The sequence below is a fragment of the Podarcis melisellensis genome, assembly GCF_964234715.1.
Source record: "Podarcis melisellensis genome assembly, chromosome: 15".
Taxonomy (NCBI): domain Eukaryota; kingdom Metazoa; phylum Chordata; class Lepidosauria; order Squamata; family Lacertidae; genus Podarcis; species Podarcis melisellensis.
In genome coordinates, this window is record NC_138532.1 from 40,169,347 (window position 1) to 40,188,647 (window position 19,301).

Genomic DNA, 19,301 nt, shown 5'->3' on the forward strand with positions numbered 1-19,301 from the left:
AAAGTATTTGAAGACACACAAACACATACATACAAACACACACACACCATTGTTTGTATTAAAGGCCAGATCCAAACCAGTTTCAGTGGTATAAGTTGATGATGCTACTTGCACAGATGCAGACGTGGGAAACACAAGTATATGAGTGCACGACGTATCCTGTGGGGTGTTCAGTTGGGACGTCTGCATATTTAGGGTGGTGCTGCGCCCAAACACTGAGCCAGTTGATACAGAATCTTAAAGAAAGAGAGAGAGATATTTCACTAAATAGTACAGCCAGTATGTTTGCTTTCATAGAAGCAACAAGTGAGAAGCATTTCACAAATACCTGGCATGATGACAAAGGATCCCTGCGGTTCGACTGCCACTAAGCAGGCGCTGAGAATGCTGGGAGAATCGGCAGTGGAGATGCCACACATCCTGCACATGTCTTTCAGCCTCTTGCTAAGTGATTGCAGATTTCGGCGACTCAGCAAACAACTCCAGTCTAAAGATGAAAGCAGAGCGATTGGCTACCAAGGAAATGATTTTAAATGTAAATGATGGCTAGCTGCTGTCATGTTTAGACCACAAAATGGGTACATTAAAAACTGGATGGACCACTGTATGCAAGCTTCTTTCTTAAGCTATTCCGACCTCTTTTCCAAGTGGAACAGAAAGGAAAAGAAAGCTAAGCTACCTGGCAAGCAAACTGCTTTGGAAATTATTTTCTTTCATCAGTTAGTGACTGTTCACAAGGTTTTTCCTATTTCAGGGGTTAAAATTGCCAGCAGGGGCTAAATCCAAATTCTCTGCTGAAACCAGTGGCGTAGCGTGGGTTGCCAGCACCTGGGGCAAGGCAAGTAATTTGCGCCCCCTAACCCGTGGATTTTAGTAGGGGCAGAGAGCTGCGAGTGTGAGCACGCCCCCCCCAGATGTTGCGCCCGGTGCGGCTGGCCCCCCCTGCACCCCCCACGCTACGCCACTGGCTGAAACTGAATAGGTTGCAGTTTAGATGACAGAAAGCCCCCTTTCCCCATGGCATAAACACTCCACCCCAAAAGGAGATTACTTCCATATGTATATAATTCTTTGATCTCAGGGGCCACTCTGTTCTCCAGACCAATGATCCTGGAGTAAGGAGTAGTCTCCGCAAAAGTTCATTTTGTGACCCCTGCATTGCTTGCAACAATTTTCTGTGGCAGTAAGGGCTTCACAGTTCTAGAGCATGCATGCCTAGTCACATTTATAGATTCTATCCCAAATGTGTGTGTGTGTTATGTACATTATTAAATGTGCCATTTTTGTTCCATATCAAGCAATTTTGCTAGAGAGGGGACAAACTTGCACAGAACGTTGCATCTCCATGGGTGACAAATATCTTCAGAGATGTTTCCATATTACCTTTTAGCTCCCCGTGGCCTATTCTTCCAAGACGTCCTATTACAACTCTCCAAGGCAACGAACTCATCTGCACGAGCCCCAGGCACCATTCCCAGAGTTTCTGAAGACCAAGTCTGCGAGCAGACCCCTTTTTCCTACGAGCCCTGGTAGGAAATAAAGATTTACTAGTAAACAAATTCGTGAACATACCTTCCAGCTGTTTTAAGACTGCTCCCAAAGAACATTTTGACACTGTTACACTTCAATATTTGGGCAGCCAGGATCAAGACGGGGGGAAGATTCTGTACATGTTCAAAAGGTGCAAGATCTGAGCAGTAAATCAATGCATCTACTCCTTCTTTATTTAATTACTTATACCCTATTTTTGAAAATGAGATGCTTCTAAAAAAGCTTTAAAAAGTAAGAGTAGGCACGTGTGTGTGTGTGTGTGTGTGTGTGTGTGTGTGTAAAATCAAACACCCTTCAAACATGCAGTAAAAACACTATCAGCATAAAAATCCACGAACCATTAAATGAATCATAAAAAGGTTTCCAGGAAAGAAAGTTTTTCTAAACTTATCTAAATACAGGAAATGACTTTATGAATTTCACAGCCCTTACCTGTTAGGTACATCAATGTTGATAATGCAGGTTTCCAATAGTTCTCCATATAAATCTGTGCACGATGCAAGAAGCCACCTTTGATCATGAGAGAGACAGTAGCCCACGAAAAGCACATTGTATTTCTGCCCAGCCTCTCCAAAGGTTTCTCCCAGCTCTGTCTGTTTATCTTTGACAGGAGCCAATATGAAAGGAGGGGCATACAGCTTAATACACTCTGGTCTCTGCAAAACACACACAAAACAGAACACTTAAAACCACAGGATTACTTGTCCCACAGAATAGCAGATCCCCATATAAACAAATGAAACAGAATTGTGCGCATGCACACAGCATCAGTTTTGCCTGAGGGATAGGCGCTCACTCACACACTCACACTATTGATACGTATCTCATTCTGCCAGTGTTTTTCAGAGGTTTACCAGATTTCATGCCAACCAACTCATGGTTCTCACTTACTTCTGGACTCCTGAGTGCCATCTCCATTGCCAAACCTGGGCCAAACCCAGTTAATGTTTTCACATTGGTCGAGGTTGGGAGTGGCCTCCGGCATTGCGTGAAGGCGGAGAATGCCAGCGATTTTAGATGCTGAGTGTAGATCTGCCTGTCTTCGTTCTTGACTGGTTGTAACAGATATTGACAAGGAACAAGCTAAGAAGGTCAAAGAGGGAGGAAAAGGTAAGTAAGTATACACTGCCCAATCTGATACCAGTATATAGAAGCATTAAGACAGGAACAGCCTTCATGCCAAAGAAAAAGTAGCATTTGCACCAGTTTTGACTCTGGGCAACATCCTATCACAATATCCTGTGCAACCAATAATAAATCAATATAATAAACCAGGACACAGCCATGTGCATGGAATCATAGTATCATAGAGTATAGCTCACAAGATGAGGTCAACATCAATGACATGTTGGTACTTTCAAAAAGAGCTAAGCAGCCAAAGAAATTTATTTAATTCTCCTGTTCTGACCTGAACAGCATTTGAGTTAGGAACCTTAAAGAATCACACAAACCACCCAAAGCCACTGTAGAGCTAGAGCAGGTTGTATGTCCAGCCATCAGAAGGTAACAAGGCTTCCAAGAACTACTGTGGGCAAACACATTAAGCAACAGGCTGCCTTTGGCTTCCCACATCACAGAATCAGCTTACCTGAACAGAAACAATGTTTCTGATGTTAGTAGGGAGATTTTGGATCATTTCAAGAAAGCAACGGAGAAGACCCAGAGTCCACACGCTGGAGGAGTTGCCCTCCTCCTTCTTCTCATACGAGAAAGGGTCAATAATGTAAACTACGATGGCAGGTGGGTAGGTGACTGCGTGGGAATCGCCGTCAGTGGGGACTCCCACTTTGTCGCGGTCCATAGTGCTGTAAGCAGAAAGCAAGCAAACATGAGAAAACAGAAAGCTTCTTCCTTGTAAGTGTTAAGACTGTGTTATGTGTTCACAAATTAACTGACTTCTTTTCACCCAGCAGAGAAAGACTCCCATCTCCCCTACACAGTATTTTAAGGGGAAGCCGTCTTTGCGGCTTTTGGGAGCCATCAGTACCTTTGTGGCATCTGCAGCTAATATACGTTCCCCATCAATTATCTCAGGCTTATCAGAGCACAGCAAACACATTACTCACTAACAAAAGGGGCACAAAGGTACTAGGCACTCCTGGCACCAAAGGGTAAAAAATTAATGCAGGCATCCTTCAGAGATGAGTAACCATTGGTACAATTACTCACACTGTATTTCCTCAATTTTGATCAGAAGTTTGCTGGATTTAACAAGAGTTGGAACACTTGACCTGGAAGTAGAAGGAAGCCTAGGGAATTCAATCTTTGCAAATTCCACATTGCAAAAATTAGTGTGTGTGGTACTTTGCAAAGCAGAAGAGCACAGGCCTTGCTCCAAGGAGCTTACAATCTAAGGCACTGGAATACTTTCAAAATTTAGCAGCTCACATACAGTCCTTGGTTGATATTGGAGACTGTCATAGCACAGAAGGAAGGATACACTTTGATCTGTTTGGGCCAAAATGCTGCTAGCTACAAGTTGAAGCTCAGGCAACTGCCTTACTTCTAGATTCCTTCAAAAGGGATGCCAAACTGGTGGCATATTTCCTCTCATCTTACTTGGAAGGGAAGTTCCAGCAAAGTCCCCAATCGCCCCATTTTGCTTTAAGGATAAGAACCCAGCATGGTGCAGAGGTCAAGAGTGTAAGAATGAGACCTCAGAGACCCAAGTTCAAGTTCAAATATCTATCCAACTATGAGGCTCACCCGGGTTACTTTGGGCCAGTCACCATCTCCCAGCCTAAACCTACCTCACAGGATAGTTGTGAGGATTTTAAAAAAAAAAATGAGGGGGAGAACCACGTGTGCCACCTTGAGCAACTTGGAAGAAAGGCAGGATACAAATGGAAGTGAGTACACATTAACTGATAAATCATTCTTTGCCATGTTACCTCTCTGAAACTTCTGAGTGCGGCTGCGGAGGGACTGACGGGGCTTCCCCCGGGATTGCTGCGGATGGCAGCTGTTGCTGCTGCGTCCCCGCCTGCCCATTCTGGACTGCTGCAGACTGCGTGGAGAGGGAGGAAGGAGTAGTAGTGTTGTTCATGCTGCCAAAAGGTGGAAAAGATGATGGTTTGTTCGCTGAAATCCCACCGCCTGAACTGGAAGAGGAGGATGAAGTGGCAGTCGTGGTCATGGTGGAACTGGCCGTGGTAGTGGCAGAGGTGATGGCACTGTTTGAGTTCATTGGGACAGCATTACTGGGAGCAGACGAAGGGGTGGATGATGGAGTAGAGCTGCCTCCAACCTGAGGCGGGACTGATGCAGGATGGCTGGTGGGAGGAACTAGGCTGGACTGAGAAAGCAAGGAATTGTCCAATGGCTGTGTAGCAAGGTAAGGACCTTAAAACAGAAAAAGGAGAAGGAATTAACCAAACTTTCTGCTTCTGCGTTAATGAAACTTGACAGAGCATCATATTCATTTAGAAAGAGAACCAGCCAAACTGTAGGTCCTTCACAGTTTACTACACAGGGGAAAGAGAAGAGATACCTATTTCATGGGGGATGATAACCTTCCCTGAAATTATTATTTGATTTGTTAAGTCACTTTATCTTGTCCAGTATAAGCCAAAATGATTTACAACCAAACCAAAGGCGGTCTACCAATCTTCCTTTAAAACACAAAAGTGCACCAGAGCGCCAAAGATTTTCTAGGTTGAATTCTCAGTTCACACAGAGCACCTGTCAAACTCAGCAGTGCCCACAAACTGACTTTGCATCCATAAACATGACCAGGGCTTTTTTTTTCAGCCAGAACTCAGTTCCAGCACCTCTCAGGTGGGCGCCATTGCCATTATGTGAGAACAAGATTCATGGTGAGTTCTGGCACCTCTTTTTCTAGAAAAATAGCACTGAACATGACCACAAATGCTTGGCATAGGTCTGGGTGCTGGAGGGTTTGGGGGTGGAGCAAGAAAAGAAATAGATGTGGAAAGAGTTCCCCAAGAGTAGAAAGTTAAGAGTCAGATGCCAAGGCGACTGCTTCATGTTTTTGGCTGCTGAAATATGATTGCCTGAAAGCCCCAACAACTACTTATGGTTCACTTAATGTAACTTTGCACTAACAAGATCAAATTAGATTTCCAACTCCTGTAGCTGCACAGAACATTCTGAACCCTAGAAGAAAACATAGCTTTCTCTGTCTGATTTAGCAACCCACCGCTAATATGCAAATTATATGGGTCAAGGAACATGGACAACTTGCACTGTACCAGATCGGAATTACAGCATGGGTAACTTCAAGCACGGGAGCTGCATTTTTTGCATGCCAGCATCTCATCAGCAACTCTGTTCCAACCACATATGTATTGTATAACCACAGTGAAATATTTTTACAAGTGACGGCTTTAGGGCAGGGATAGCCAACCTAGGGCACTCCAGATGTCACTGGACTGTATCTCCCAATATCCTGGACCGGGGACTATGTGGACTACAATTGATGGGGGGCGAGTCCAACAATACCTGGATGGCACGATGTCGGCTATCCTTGCATTAGGGGAAGGAAGTGGGGGAAACGTACCCAAATCATATCTGCAGACTTGAGCGTACAGTTTGAGTCTAGAAAATGATTCACTGTTGGCGTGAGCTGCCTGGGAGAACCACTCAGCGACAGACTTCTCAGAAAGTTTGGTTGAAGCAGCAGATCCGACTCTCATGATCCCGTCAGGCAACAGTTTACAGATGGGTCGATGCTGGCCGAGCCTGCAGGACTGCAAAAGAAGAAGCAGGAACCAAACATGGTGAGTGGACAAATATTTTGACAAGTGGAACGCAAGTCTAACATATGGGACAGTGTCGCTTTAATGCACTGGGCAGAACACCACGAAGCCCACAGCACCTCCATGCATTTTTTGGGTTTTTAAATGCTCTTTATTAATTTTGCACATCATTTAGAAGACAATATATCTCAATGTAGTTTTGCCAGTGTAGTTTTGCATCAGTATGCCTTTTCCAGATCCATGGCATTCACTGCTCCTGTCACGAAAGTGCCCAAAACTGAAATCTTTGTTGACAAATAGAAGCAAAGAGCTTCGACTAAACATTGCAGCTTTTTGCTTTGATGCAGCTGCTGAATCTCCCCCAGAACTTTCAAGCTGTTCAACAGTGGAACGGTCTCAGGAGGTTGTGGACTCTCCTTCCTTGGAGGTTTTTAAGCAGAGGCTGGATGGTCATATGTCATGGATGCTTTAGTTGAGATCATGAGCGCAGCCAGGATTTATTTGGGGGGGGGGGACTGAGCTGTTTGTGACATGACTGGTCAGTTAGTTAAGTATTTTTATTTACTTACTTGATTTAGGGAGGGCAGCTGTCTCCCTGCCCCCCCCCCCAGCTACACCTATAGTTGCAAGTCCTGCATTGCAGGGGGTTGGACTAAAAGGCCTTTGGGGTTCCCTCCAACTCTACAATTCTAAGATCCTCAAGCAAGAGACTGCAGAGTTGACCCCCTGAGGTCAGTCATCGTTTTCTGTTATGATCGTAACAGAGAAAATTGTTTCCCGGCTTCTTGTGTGAATCTGCAATCTGTACACATTGAGGTTATTTTAATGTCTTTTTATCATCTTGAGTTTTGTTCTGGCTCGCAGCCAAGGCAAATAAACTTGGACCTGAGGAGTAAGTACCACAGCTCCCTGCTGCTGCCTATGCTGCAGATTAGCAACCCATGGTATAAAGTAAGCTACAAGGCATAACGCCATGAAGCTTGCCACAAAAAGATGCCTCTACTGTTCTTCCAGGGAGGCTGCCATGTTAGAAGGATGCAGCAAAATCTAAAGACTGTTGTTTTGGACATTTTTCTTATGAAAGACGTGATTCAGTACCCTTATATGTTTGCCCTACAGTTTATTCAAGTGTCTCCATAAAGTTTAATAATTTCAAGCATTTTGGTTGCAGGTTAACCCACAAAAACAGTGGATTACGAGTTTTTTAAAAGTAGCCTCATGGCAACCAAAGAACAGCAAATTAGTGGACCAGAGTACACTTTGCATGATGCATACAAAGTTTTCCCCAACTATAGATAGAAGGAGGGGAGAGTTGTCACAAAATTAAGTCAGAAGACCTAGGTTGTTTTTTTTAAGCATGATCCTTTCAGGAACTGCATGTTCCTGAAACAAGACTAAATCAAATAAAATCAATAAAACAAGACTAAATCAAAAGAATGAATGATCCAATCAGTGCAGGTGTGACTAAGTCCCAACTGGTAAGGAATTGGCAATTGAAGATGAAAACACACACCAAAAGAAGTGATTGAGCCGCTCCTAACCTCTACTGAGCCCGAGTTGGATGGTGTGAAATCTGTCAATGTACTTCAACTCAGCAGGCTTGACCCTGGAGTCTCCTTTTGAAAGTGGCCATACTTTCAGCAAATGTTTCAAATCTGTTACTGAACCGCCAGTGAAAGAGAGAACTACTCACACCGACTCTGACTCTTTGCTTTTTTAATGGGATTTTATTTCTTTTCTTTTCTTCTCTGCAAAGTAATGGCCTGGTCTTTGCAAAACGCCCTAATAATAATACTCTGGGATGAGGAGAGACAGACTAGTACTATTCTTCTTTCCTGAAAGCATCAACGTGGCAGAACATACTAATTTTAACAATTATTATTGCTATTATTACATTTATTGCCTGCCCTTCACCAGCAGGCCTCAGGGTGGGTTACAACAACTTAAAAACAGCTAAAAAGTATTATAATCGCCGGAATAGGGTTGGTTCTGGAAACACACCTTTTGGGTGTCAAAAGGCCACCCTCTTATCCTAACAAGATTTAGTCCAAAAATACAGTGTGGCTGCCCTGTTACATTAAGTAAGCTTTTTTTAAAAAAATGTTATAAATCCTTGAGCTGGGCCGGGGGTGGGTGTGCACGCACACACGCATGCACTCAAATAAAGTACCGTATTTTTCGCTGTATAAGATGCACCAGACCACAAGACACACCTAGTTTTTGGAGGAGGAAAACAAGAAAAAAAAATCTGAATCTCAGAAGCCAGAACAGCAAGAGGGGTCGCTGTGCAGCGAAAGCAACGATCTCTCTTGCTGTTCTGGCTTCTGGGATAGCTGCGCAGCCTGCATTCACTCCATAAAACGCACACACATTTCCCCTTACTTTTTAGGAGGGAAAAAGTGAGTCTTACAGAGCAAAAAATAAGGTAATTTTGGCTTGCCAGAGTATTCAGAGAAGCCTTGCCATAACGCTAGTTGCTAATCAGAGATTCAACGGATTCAAATATACCGACATCCTCTTTTATTTGGCTTCTGTTAAATGCAGGGTAAGACTGGCAATGCCTTGGAATAATGGCCAGACAGCACCTTGCAGGAGCACAGGGAAGATTCAGTAACCTGGAGTTAACACTGTTTGTAGCTTTAAATGCAGGAGGGCAGTACATAATTTAACCACTTGATGGCATCTGCATGATAAGGAAACTGCTACTTAAATGAAGCCCTGCTAAAAGGAGATGAGCCTTTTATCTCTTTCTATCATCCATTTTAGCTGATTTGTTGAGATAAGGTCTGCAGGAGGTTTTAAGTGTCAGCTGGAATGCAAAGTTGATAAATGGCACCATTAAGCGGGGGGGGGGGGGTAGGATTCCTTCTGGAGCACTCCACGCAGGGCCTCCTTCTCATATTCCCTTACCTCATATATTGCCGTGAGATCCCGAAAGAAGGTCTTTGCTCCGTTCAGCAGCGCTTCATTCTCTGGACACACCACAACGTAAGCAATGTCTCTCTGAGATCCATAGGGTTCCAACATCAGCCTCTCCCAGTACGGTAAGGCAAATGGGGACAGCACCAGGAAGTCGTAATCGTATCCCAACAAAAAAGTTGGAATGGGCAGTGGTTCTGGAGACTCATCAGTTCCTGGACAAGGAAAGGGACATTTTTTTCCATATATTAGAATGGAACTGGAGCGCAACAGTGCACCCCCTTCCAGATTCAAGGGAAGCAACTGCCGAGAGAAAAATGAGATGCCAGGTGTCTTCTGGAGCAAGTTAGTCATTCCTAGTACTGCCATCAAAACAGAATTGGTCCACTCTGTCCCATCCGATCTACCTTTTTTACTAGTCTGTTCCCTGAAAACAAAAGCTGGAAGTCCACGGAGTTAAACAAAGATACCAATATGCAAAATCCTGCAAATTAGTCTAAAGCCGGAGGTCTTAAGTAGTGATCTGTAAAATACTCTCCAAACATTTCTAGTGCAAAATTGGGGGCTGGCATGTAAACAAATCAAGCAGCAAGTGTGGCTTCCCTCATACAAACAAATCCAAAGTACTGGGCTGAAGGACGAAAGTTTGCTTCCTACATCTTGGGAGAACTCATGAAGGCCTCGGTAGGAACAAAAGGATCTAATGAGGGACTCACAAACGAAGATTCACAGTAGGACTCCATAGCTCAATTCAGACATCACTGCCATATCACCATCAGAAATACACTATGGGTTCACACACCCCACATCCTTCCCTTCTATACACCAATTCCCTCCTTTACTTAGAAGTTTTCCTTAATCATAGTTGCCCATTTTGCCCTACCTGGGCAAACTGGGTGTAACCATACTTTTCTTCCAAATCTGAAATGGAAATCCACTTCTACCTAGGAGTTTCTTCTTATTTGGAAACACGGAAGGAGGGACAGAATACAGCGGTACCTCGAGTTACGAACGCCTCAGGTTACAAACGCTTCAGGTTACAAACTCCGCTAACCTGGAAGAGTTACCTCGAGTTGAGAACTTTGCCCCAGGATGAGAACGGAAATTGTGTGCCGGCGGTGCAGCGGCAGCAAGAGGCCCTATTGGCAAAAGCACGCCTCTAGTTAAGAACAGTTTCAGGTTAATAATGGACCTCCGGAATGAAGTAAGTTTGTAACTAGAGGTACCACTGTACAACATCTGGATTGTGGCTGTATGGTTGATTATATTGTACTGAAAGGATAGGATACAATTTTAAAGTTCTCTGGTCTTGATGTCTAGCATCTCTATAAATGTTCCTTCATACTCTCCTATCCTTCCAGCCTATCATGAGTTCCAAAATAAGCAACTCATGACCAAAATTCAACCCAAAGAAGAGTGCACCATAACCTCCCAAAACCACAGAGCATAAACTGAGATTTCAACATACTACTACTTCCTGAATTCCCTCCACCCATGCACTAGGAAAGGATAGGAAAGTTTAAAAATGATCCCCTCTCCACACAGAAATAAATGAAAGAAACTGATCTGTGGACAACATTTACCATAAGTGCCTCGGCCAGCCATTTTGTGAAACTGCTGCCACGTGAGAGGACCCTGCACTCCCCAAGAGCGAACGGTTCGTTTTTTCTGAATTGCATCCTGGAGGACAGGCTGAAGTGAGAGCAGCATGCGAAGGATGTCCTGAGAACACTGCATGCTCACGTCTCCAACTGAAACAACCAAAGTTAGTTCAAAGAGGTTGCAAAGTAGTGTCCTAGTCACAATCTATACATATCAACAACACATTTCTAAGCTCCAGGTGTTGTACATTAAATGCATGAAGTTATCTGTGCTCAGAGAACACAACCCACATCGCTGCTATGAAACTTTCTATTTTATTGTACACTGCTTTGGTTGGTTTAGTTTAAAATGAGGGATGCAAACTTTAAGCAGTTTTGGTTGATGAACTACAAGTTAAGGCCACAATTTATTTATTTTTTAGGTGCATTCACTTATCCACCTCTAAAGGCATCTTAGTAAAAACACCATTTGCATTTAATTTTTAAATCAACCAACCCATTCAAAGAAAATGATTAACAGATTAAAAATTCTTCAACTGGTTGACAACTCTACTTAAAAGCAGCATATGGCTTGTCAATTTCAGTCTTCCAAAAACCAAGTAAAGCACATGGGGTGCTTAACTTTCAAAATATTTGGAATTTCCCCCTAAAGCTAAGGAGTTTATGCTTGCTTCAGAGTGTTTGTTACCCAACATCCTGAACAGATACCTGCACAGAAAGATTCCTTAAAATATGCTATACAGCAAAGTAAATACATCCTATGGACACTAAACTTGCAAAGTAGGCAGGAAATATAGCACAGCCATAGCTAGGTCAACTTGAAATGTCCCACCTAATTCATATTTTTATTTTGCACCTTTATATACCTCTTTTTCTAATTACAAATCAATATGCTTCACATGAGTATAACTTAAAAGATATGGATGGTTCAATTAGGTCTGGTATGGGCCTTTTATGCTTTTAGGTGATATGTTTGGATGGGCACATAAATAGGTTCTGAAGGCATGTTCTGATGGATGGTTGATCTCTGAATGATAATCTTATCTACCATCCTGGAAAAGTTATTCCTGCAGCCCAGGGGCAGATCTCTCCCTGCTCTAATTTAGAAAGTATTTCTCAGTTTCCTTAAAAATCAGAGTATCCAGAATTCCCTCATGTTCACCATGAAGAGGCCCTAATTGATCGCAACTGCAATACAACATACTGCCAAACAATCATGTGTATGTTTAGCGGCCTACATCAAAGAGATAGACAGACATTTCTCAAGCAGCCAAAACTTTGAATCTTCCAGGGTAGGCATGGGGAACTGTGGCTTCCAGATGCTGCTGGACTATACCTCCCATCAGTCCCAGCCAGCGTGGCCAGTGGTCAGGTACATTGGGAACTGTAGTCCAGCAACTTCTGGAGAGCCACAGGTTCTCCACCCCTGTTCCAGAGAATTATAAATTGGCATTCCAGATATTTTAGGTATAATTAGTGCACCCAAGCAAGCTACCCATTCTTTGCAATTTATGGTAAATCAACTAAGTGATCCCTTTTAAGTCCGCTTTTTATATAGGGTGAGAAATTGAAAACATTATGGGCGGGGGGGACAACTGCAAACACTTACCATTTTGTTTTGACCAATGGTGCAAGCAAGTACTCTTCACAAGTGCTTCATCAACTTTCCCTCCCGACATGTTGTCCATAAACTGGCGCCCATGTTCCAGCGCAAGGTAGCAGTCATTACAACAATCCCTTTCTTCAGCGCGTAGCAGGTTGCCGATGGCTCCAGCTTTTGGCAAGGGGTCGTGGTCAGCCGCTCCAAATGGCGAGAACAGGTTGGTGCACTGGTCTTGCAGCAAGAGTATCAGCTCATCAGGCAGCCTGGCAGCCTCCTTCGATCCCCCGCCATGCTCAGTGGAGCCCGTGCGAAGGGCCTCAAAGCGCTTCTCCACATCTTTGCCACATTCCGAGCTGCGGCCTAGGATGTCCAACTCATCTTCTAGGAATAATCCAGAGTTGTTGCCAAACTTCCTGTTCATCACTGCGCTGAAGCCACAGGTACACCTGTACTGGGCTTCTTGTGTTGGATCTGGAATGTAAACTCCAACATCGGCACCTTTGATGTTTGTGTTGCAGACGCAGATGCAACAGCTGTCAAAGTTACAGTCTTTGAAGAGGTTCATCACCGATTCAGAGAGGATGAGGTTTACGTAGAGACTGTGGGCCTCAGGGATAGAAGGAACAGTGGGAGGCTCAACAGAATTTAGCGGTCTGCAGGTTGATGGCGTTGAGGCTGGTGAATACAAGTCCGAATTCTCATATTTGACTGAGCCTTGAGCACTGGCTGGCCCACCAGCCCCACGGGGAGTCCTTGGAGTCCTTGGTGTCCGAGGAGTTGGGAAACGGGGGGTGGAAGGCGAAGGGAGAATGCCAGGCCCACTGTTACTGGGTGGGGCACTGCTGGGTGGCATTCCAAAGGGCGTATGTGTTTGTGGAGTGTAGGCAGGGCCGTATTCTTGATCAATAGTGCTCCCATCACTAGGGGAAAAAGAGAAATATTTTTACCCCAGGCTTTTAAGTAGTACATTCTCTAGAATATTTTTTTTAAAGGATCTGAGCAGACAAATAGTGGGAATCACTGCCAGTAATAGGACAAAACAATGAAGATACAGCGGCACATGGCAACAAGTTTAGAGAGGTAACATAGGACAACCCACTTAAGAGGTTACATTACACCAGCTTTTCCAACGTAGAGTGCTGCAGATGCTGCTGGACTCCAACTCCCATCAGCCCCTTCCAGAGCAACCAGTTGCCAGGGATGATGGGAGTTGCAGTACAAAACATCACACACAAGCACATACCCTTCTTTGATGAATGGCATTGCAGGCCCCGGAGGAAGCAATTCCAGCTTGCCAACAGTCCAGCTCTGCCGGTAAACACACTCCTCCGGCAGCTTGATGGGCTGGAGACACTGGCTTGGTAGAGTCTTCAATGGTGCAAACATGGAACACCCCACAAAAGCTTGGCTGTTCTCAGGCTTATAAACGTAGGAATAATCCTAGAAGCAAAAAGAAAAAGCGTAAATGAAGAGCTAACATGCATAGTCGGAAAAAGAAAAGCCAGTTGTCCCTTTGGTTTGCTGCCTCTGGGCTATGAATCAGGGGAGATGGCTTGAGTTCAAGTAGAATAATACATGGGCCAGATCTGGGCTTAGAAGCTCATTTTGAGTCTATACTGGGTGTGTTTGCACATCACAATATGGCACAGTTAATGGTTTAGCCGTGAACGTGCAGATTGTTCCCACTTTGTTCCTCTCCCTAGCTAGCAGGAAAAACAAACTACAATCCTTGATTTAGCATTATATCCAGACTGTGGATTGGTTTTTCCTTTGCTCCAAACAAACCATGATCTGAAAGGTTTGATACAGGTATTGCAGATTCTTATCAGCTGGGGTTCAGGACAGAATTGTCCTGGTTAGCTATTTAAAATTTACAGTACAGCACTCTGTGAAGCAGGCATAAGGTACTGGTGGGGTTACCCATTCAAACACCTAATAACTTATGAAGGCATAACTAAAGCTACCTTCACACAACTGCAAGCTAAAAAAGTATTAAATCAACCAGGACTGCAACCAAATGAAGACAAACAACTGAGAAAAGCAGGCAGTGGAGAGGAAGACACAGAACTCAAAGGAGGAGGCTGGCAGCAGATGAAAAAAAAGGGAGGGGGGAGAGAAAAAGTAAAAAAAAAAAACCCCCTGCAAAAAAGGCAAAAACAACATACTGAGGGCTTCTTCTCTGCCACTGAAACAATCAACTGTAAATTTGACCAAGAGTCATGAGCTCTGTTACCAAAATGGGCACGAACTGGGCTATTATTCTTTTATTTTTGTCTGTAATATAACCATGTAAAACATGTTCTGTTTCTGGGGGGAGGGGGGGTTAATGTTTACGTTTCCCCAATTTCACCTAAGCATTTGGCTCATGAACGAAAGAGGAACTATTCCGCTCCCAACCACAGGTGTAGGGATTATTATGTTGGGAAGGTTGGAGGGATTAGGGAGGGGGAGGCGGGAGTCTGAATGTTGAAGTTAATTCCTTTTGAAATTCAGAGCATCTGTATTTTTTGCTGATGGAATATGGTAGTAACACTGAAATTACTATGATGCATAATACATCTATTGCCTGGCTGGTTGGTTTTTTAAACTAGCCTTTAGTGCAGGGGCCGTCAACCTGGTCCCTGCTGCCCACTAGTGAGCGTTTCAGGATTGTAGGTGGGCAGTAGGGGGTTCTACGGCACAAGTTGAATCCTCCTTCCATCGAGCACTGGTGGGCGGTAAGGAAATTTTACCATCAAGAAAGATGCATTAGTGGGCGGTAGGTATAAAAAGGTTGACTACCCCTGCTCTACTGGCATTAAGTTAAAACAGTAAAACCATAAAATCATACAAAGCCATCCAAATACATTGATAATCCAAACACATACAATATATAACATAGATAGCCACCATTGAATAAATCAGGCAGCTTTAGATTTAGCTTTAAAGATCTTGGCTAAATACCCTGAAACAATCTTGGCACTTTCAGTAGTATCATCTCTGGTATATGCTGCATAATTTTAAATTAACCTTATAATGCCACACTTAACTGCAATAACTCTGAATGTAAATGACCTGGGCACACCAATTAAATGAAGAAGGGTATGGTCTGCTTTAAAGTGAGATAACCCAGACCTTAATTTTTTTACAAGAGACACATAAAAAAGAAACACAATACTGGTATAAAAACCTTCCTCCCAAGTGGAGGTGGAAATTGGTACCCCTCAAAAGGTTCTTCCAAAAGTAGGGGGTCAGCAATCTGGATTTCTCCCAAACTTGATTTTTATTTAAAAGACATACTAAGTGATCCCACTGGAAGATTTATTTTCCTCAAGGGTCTGTTAGAGAACTCCTGGCTGACATTATGCTCTATTTATGTACCTGATACCCAACAATAACAATTTCTGGATGTAACATTTCCAATACTGCACTCATTTATACAAGGTGAAGTGGTAATAGGTGGTGACTTAAATCTTGTACTTAATGATTATTTTGATAACAGCAGAACTTCTCATCTATCACAAAACCCGTGGAAACTGCCTTCGTTTAAAACATCCCTCTACAACATTTTACATAAACACAGCTACTTTGATGCTTGGTGCATAGCCAATGCAGAACTAAGAAACTATACATATGTCCGCAAGGTGCAAAAATTGTACCAGATTGGATTATTTATTAATCACAGAAGGCCTTATCTCTCAGCTTCTTAATATCTTAGACCATGCCCCTGTTATCACCAGAATACAATGAGGAATATTCAAACCTAAACCTTTCTAATGGAAATTCGACCCCTGGATATAAACTTTATTTTTTTTTCTATTGAGAAACTCCTTAAAGAGATTCCTGATTTTTTAAAAAAAGATTAATTATATAGGAGAACAGACAACATGGAACCCCTTAGCTTTGGCATTGAAAGCAGATGATGATGTAAAGGTTTTGAATTATTTGGGGGGAAAGCATCTTATCAATATGCTCGTAGATGATGAACATATTCCTTTCTGATCCTGAAATCTAATTACCTGCTGTTATGCACCAACTTGCTACAAATGGCAAAATATCTGGGCTCATTGTTAACTTCACCAAATCTGAGCTGATGCGTATACACACCCTGCCAAACCTACAACTTCATTGGCACAAAATAAGTGGACTGAAACTCTGTATACACCTAAGAATCTATCTAAACTAGAAAAAAACTTTACTTTCCTGATAGATTTAACAACTAAGCTCAAAAAACGGTCAAAGTTAACATTCTCACTGGTTGTTCTGTAAGTATGGTATCCCTTTATCAACTTTAGGAGACACTTTCTTTGGTTCCCTTTCTTGGAATGTCTAAAACTACAGACATCAGCTGCTATTTTTCTGTACAACTACTAAGCCCTGTTTTCTTTGTATAGGTATGTTTTGTTACCTGAAATTAAGAATCTATTAAATAATAGCAGTAACAGTAATAAAGACAACTTAACGTACCTTTATTTCTGAGGGTTTGGGGCTACAGAATCCCTCATCTACTTCAATCCTGAACTGAACACCAGCAGTAGCGCCATTTCCTTCTAAGACAGTCCCTCCAGGTGTGGTGTCCATGCTGCCATATTCCTTGTTGTTCATATTCATGGGAGAAAACCCCATAATGTGTTGCTCCAAGGATGGTGGTGTTGGGTACATTTTATGAAGATCTGCAGTGCCTGGTTTAGATTTAAAAGGATTTTGAGAGAGAGAAAGAGAGAGATGTTGGGATGCTCAGACATCACAGCTATTCTCATTTATCGCAAGTTTATCGTGTCTTCAAATGCTTGCCTGCAGCACATTCCCAAACTATATCATTAGCATAAAATGTACACTCCATTAATATTTCCCTCACTAGTGTTCTCTTTCCCTGTGCCCCAATCCCCAAATTGGGACTGTGAACCCTAGTGTGGGAAGTTCCCATATGATTCATCCTACCTGTTTGGTGTAAGCTTGGCCCTTCAAAATATATTGCATGAAGTGGTCTCCCAAGTAGGTAGTTTACATACAAGGGTACAGAATTGCGGGGAGGGGGGGATATCTGTGCAGCAGGAACAGAAGACCAAGAGATGCGAAAGATAGCTGTAGGTGCATCATAGGTAAAGATACAACCCAACATGTGTGTGACTCACTATCAACAAGCAGCCAGTGGGGCTAAATGAGCATAGGAAGATGGACAGTTATCAACCAACGTCTGAAATGTGATACTTGTTTTCTGGAGTGAGCTAGGCACACCCAGCTTCTACCAAGTTTGAATTCCACAACAGTAAATTTTCTAGAGATTTTCAACAACCCAAGACAGCCAAACTGCTTCCCCACTGGCTTATGAATGTTGTATTTTACATTTTTGTCACAGAATGCAAATAAAGCATTCCAATGTCTTGAACTAGTCTTTGACCGTAATAATTTTTTTTAAAAAAGCATTTCTATGTTACTGGTGCTTGCTAACTGTAGCAGCAGCAGCAGCAGCAGCAGCAGCCACACAATTAAAAAAAGCTAGTTTGTGAAGTAGTACACTCAGACATGTCAATTTGAACTAGCTGGGGCTAAGAGTAGGGGCAGGGAGTGGGGAACCTTTTTTGGCCCAGCAGGCCAGATCTTTCTCTCTCCCTACCATGTGGACAGACTTGGACACACCTGCCTGTCAATCATCGGATATCATAACGTCATAAGGTAAGATGACTGGTGGGTGGTCCTGCCCAACTATCAAAGTTGGCCAGGGAGGCAGTGAGAGATGGTGACCTTTCTGCAGGGATCGAGTAAATGAGAGCAGATTCTCTGCAGGGAAATCTCCTGTGCACCTGAACCAAGCAGGATTAAACTCCCTGGGCATTTGTCAACATGTCAGGAGTTCAATCCTGTTTTCTGAAGGGATCAACTGCACAAGCAACCAATCCAGCCGCATCCCAAATATGACAACAGGCGTGGGCGGCTAGCCAGAAGTTCCCCCAAAGTATGTGTGTTTGGGGGGCCATGAAAGGAGAGGAAAAAGAAAGCAGCTTACTTATGCATGACAAAGGGTCCAGGTTTCCTGCTTTTGACTCTTTGCAGTTGGATTTGTCATCTGCTCCATTCAGCATTCTTTTAGATCCAGGCTAGGGAGGGAAGAGGAATAAAAGAAACTGACTCCACAGGTATCGCTGGATAAAAATAAGGTCTTGCACAGCTTCATCAATAGCAATGACTTTGCAGCTTTAAAAACCGTGCCATGTCATGGGTAAATTCAGAAACAGGCAGGAGTTTCAAAAGCAGTTTATATTGGATGTGCCCTGTGATTCAAAGCAGGCAGAAAGCTCACAATGTCTGCTCAAGCCCTTGGGTGTGCCTAAATTACCTCTTAGGATGCCAGCCATTTTAGTTCACTTTTCCAGAAAATGTATATGCGAAGCAACTTTAAACATCCAAATCACAGCACCAGACAGTAACAACAAGGTTGACAAATTTTACAACCAAACAGCCAAGTAAATAAACAGAATCTGCTCCAAATCATGCTGCAGGATAAACATTATTTGCAGAGTTAAAAAGAGGGGGATTTAAGTTAAAATTTCAACATAGCCACTGAAATTTGAGGAAATGTTGCACACAGAAACAAACATTGCACTTATTTAGAAGACTTTCCTACGCAACTCTGGGCCCCATATCATCCAGGCAATGGATCATCTAAGCAAGCTGTTTCCGTCAGCAGCCTCACTGACCTCACTTAGGAGGCTGATAAAGATGAAGTGTGAAGCAAGAGCCCATTTGCACAATGCATGTCTGTCATTCAGCAACTCTCGGCTAAGACTTATTATGCAAACTGCCTCCTTCAATCTATACTATTTGAGCAGTTCCCTTACTAAGGTACTGACTCTGCTTCAGCTGCTTTGCACATTCAAGTCAACAAATAACCCAAAAACGCATAACTCACTTTACAGACAACAGTTATAG

General features: G+C 43.1%; 1 protein-coding gene across 1 annotated transcript in view; it reads right to left on the reverse strand.

Moving 5' to 3' along the window:
- MED13 (mediator complex subunit 13) overlaps positions 1-19,301 on the reverse strand; it is a 102,954-nt gene that overhangs the window by 9,307 nt on the left and 74,346 nt on the right. Inside the window, exons 13-26 of the mRNA XM_081890132.1 lie at positions 18,379-18,469; positions 16,839-17,053; positions 13,636-13,832; positions 12,399-13,312; positions 10,772-10,939; positions 9,180-9,403; positions 6,071-6,260; positions 4,443-4,893; positions 3,140-3,356; positions 2,443-2,634; positions 1,984-2,207; positions 1,384-1,526; positions 329-487; positions 48-236 (exon numbers count right to left, since the gene is read on the reverse strand). Coding sequence (XP_081746258.1) covers positions 48-236; positions 329-487; positions 1,384-1,526; positions 1,984-2,207; positions 2,443-2,634; positions 3,140-3,356; positions 4,443-4,893; positions 6,071-6,260; positions 9,180-9,403; positions 10,772-10,939; positions 12,399-13,312; positions 13,636-13,832; positions 16,839-17,053; positions 18,379-18,469 — 3,574 coding nt within the window. The remainder of the gene's footprint in view (positions 1-47; positions 237-328; positions 488-1,383; positions 1,527-1,983; positions 2,208-2,442; positions 2,635-3,139; positions 3,357-4,442; positions 4,894-6,070; positions 6,261-9,179; positions 9,404-10,771; positions 10,940-12,398; positions 13,313-13,635; positions 13,833-16,838; positions 17,054-18,378; positions 18,470-19,301) is intronic.